This window comes from Monoraphidium neglectum (assembly GCF_000611645.1).
Source record: "Monoraphidium neglectum strain SAG 48.87 unplaced genomic scaffold scaffold06610, whole genome shotgun sequence".
Taxonomy (NCBI): Eukaryota; Viridiplantae; Chlorophyta; class Chlorophyceae; order Sphaeropleales; family Selenastraceae; genus Monoraphidium; species Monoraphidium neglectum.
In genome coordinates, this window is record NW_014007036.1 from 1 (window position 1) to 2105 (window position 2105).

The 2105-nt window shown below is 66.4% G+C and overlaps 2 protein-coding genes across 2 annotated transcripts; one reads left to right on the plus strand and one right to left on the minus strand.

The window, feature by feature from the left end:
- Positions 1-746: 746 nt before the first annotated feature.
- On the plus strand, positions 747-1014 carry MNEG_16633 (hypothetical protein; the record flags this gene model as incomplete). The annotated part of the gene is made up of 1 exon (XM_014034896.1): positions 747-1014. A coding segment is annotated over one exon (268 nt), but the record flags the coding sequence as incomplete, so codon positions are not given.
- A 791-nt stretch (positions 1015-1805) lies between these two features.
- Positions 1806-2045, minus strand: MNEG_16634 (hypothetical protein; the record flags this gene model as incomplete). Its single annotated transcript, XM_014034897.1, has 1 exon — positions 1806-2045. A coding segment is annotated over one exon (240 nt), but the record flags the coding sequence as incomplete, so codon positions are not given.
- Positions 2046-2105: the final 60 nt, after the last annotated feature.

A 2105-nucleotide genomic window follows, 5' to 3' on the forward strand; every position in this document is an offset into this window, starting at 1 on the left:
GGAGGAGGTCGCGGCGAGCGCTGACGAGGCGGGCGAGGGTCCCCTGCTTCCCCAGGTGACCCCTGGGCGCGGCGCGACTTGGCCCCTTCCCCTTGTGCAAAGGCCCCTGGCTGGGCGCGGCACCGTTTCTTGCCTGTGCTCCTGCACCTCGGTCCTGCGTGCCGGCTCTCCCCACTCCTACGACCGATGAACAAAAACAACACAAACCGGGGCGATTTCCTCACACGCGCTCGACACACAGCACACGCCGCGCCGGACTCAGGGGGGTGCGGCCCCCTCAGACTCGCCCCGCCCCACCCGACCCCTCCCCCGCACCCGGACCGCCCAGCCGCCGGCCGCCGCGCCCGCGCCCGCGGCCCCTGGCACTGCGGGGCGCCCCGTCCACGAAGAGATCCGGCTGCTTGAGATCAGGCTCGAATTCGAAAAGGAGCTGTCGGCGATTCGAATTGCGGAGCAGCGGGAACTCGCCGAGATCTACGTGCGCAAGGAGCGCGATCTGGCGGCGATCAGGCGGCGCGGGGAGGCCGGCGGCGGCGACGGCGCCGCGCTGGGTGCGTGGGGCGCGCGGCGCTTGGGGGGGCCGAGGGGGCGCTGGGGACGTGGCTGGCGGCAGGGACGGTCGGGGTCGTGCGCGCGGGGCCGTACGTTGAAAGCAAGGATGTGCGTTTGGTTATGTAGGTTTTTTGGTTGTCTGTGCTCCAGCTGATCCATGCCCGTTGCGTTGCCCGTGCGAACGCACACCAAAGGCACTCCCAGGAACTGATGACTGGACTCAATGACCAGCTGAAGCCACCCTCTGCTGTTGCGTCGGCGGCGGCTGTGGCGTTGGCGGCGCCTGCGGCAGTGGCGGCGGCGGCAGGGACGGCGGCTGCGGCAGTGGCGGTGGCTGTGGCAGTGGTGGCGGTACAACAGGGGGACACAGCATGGGGACACGACAGGGGGACACAGCAGAGGGACACAACGGGGGGAGGGGAGATGGCGCTGTCAACAGGGGGAAGGGCGTTAAGTATTTGACGGCAGGTTTTGGAGGGGCGGTGGAGGGCGCGTTTGTTGCGCATGTGCCCGCGATGGTGGCGTGTGGGAGCGACTGTGCAAACCATGACTGTAAGATCCTTGGGCAAAACAAACGTGAGTTTTGTTCTGATCACGGTGAATCTGCGGACCTAACAAGCACTTCGGGTTGCAGACGTGTCAATCACTGGGACCACCAGAGGTAACACTTTGAGCCTCAATCATGGACCATGTTAAAGCGCGTGTGTACTGATGCCGCACGCGTATGCGCATGTGCAGGCACGCATGCATGAGCATGCATGAAGCGCAAGTGGATTGCCGTCGTAACAGGTTAGAAACGCGCGGGGCTGGCCGCGTTGTCTCGCTTTCGAAGACAACTCAACCACCCATGCAAATGCGAACAGAGCCAATCAGCAAGCCAACCTTTGCCGAACACAGTCAAACTTCAGCAGACACAGTCAACCCTCAGCGGACACAGTCAAACTTCAGCGGACACCGTCCTGAACCCAGACAAGGGGCCCGCTGCCCGCATTCATTGAGCCAACCCGTCTCGCAGGCATCTTGTCTCGGGCGTATTTGGCGCCGCGCAAAAGTGCTTGCCAGCTGACATAAGGTGCTGCATGCTGCTGGGTCTCATAGCAGCGTGGCCATGCCAGGACGAGCCTGGAGCCCCCCCATCCCCCTGCTGCATGCACTCCATCCGCTGGGCAGCCGCGCCCCCCGCCAGGCAGCCAGCCACGGAAAGACGCGCTGCTTCACCCACATGCCGCGCCCCTCTCCCGGGCCGTCCCTGGTTACAAGATCCCCAGCCAGCGCAGCAGCACGGCCAGCAGCAGCACCGCCAGCGCCACGACCAGCGCCTGCCGGCTGGCGAGCCAGTCGCGCGCGGCGCGCGCCCGCGCGGCGCCCTTCGACAGGACAGAGGCCGCCTTGGCCATCATCTCGACCTGGGAGTCGCTCATGTTGCGCATGGCGGCGACGCTCTTGCGGATCGCCGCCTCGTCCTGCGCCCCGCCGGCCTGCGCGGCAAACAGCTGGGGGCGGGTGGGTGGGGTGCGGGGCCGGCGAGGGGGTTGATGGGGGCAGGTTATAAG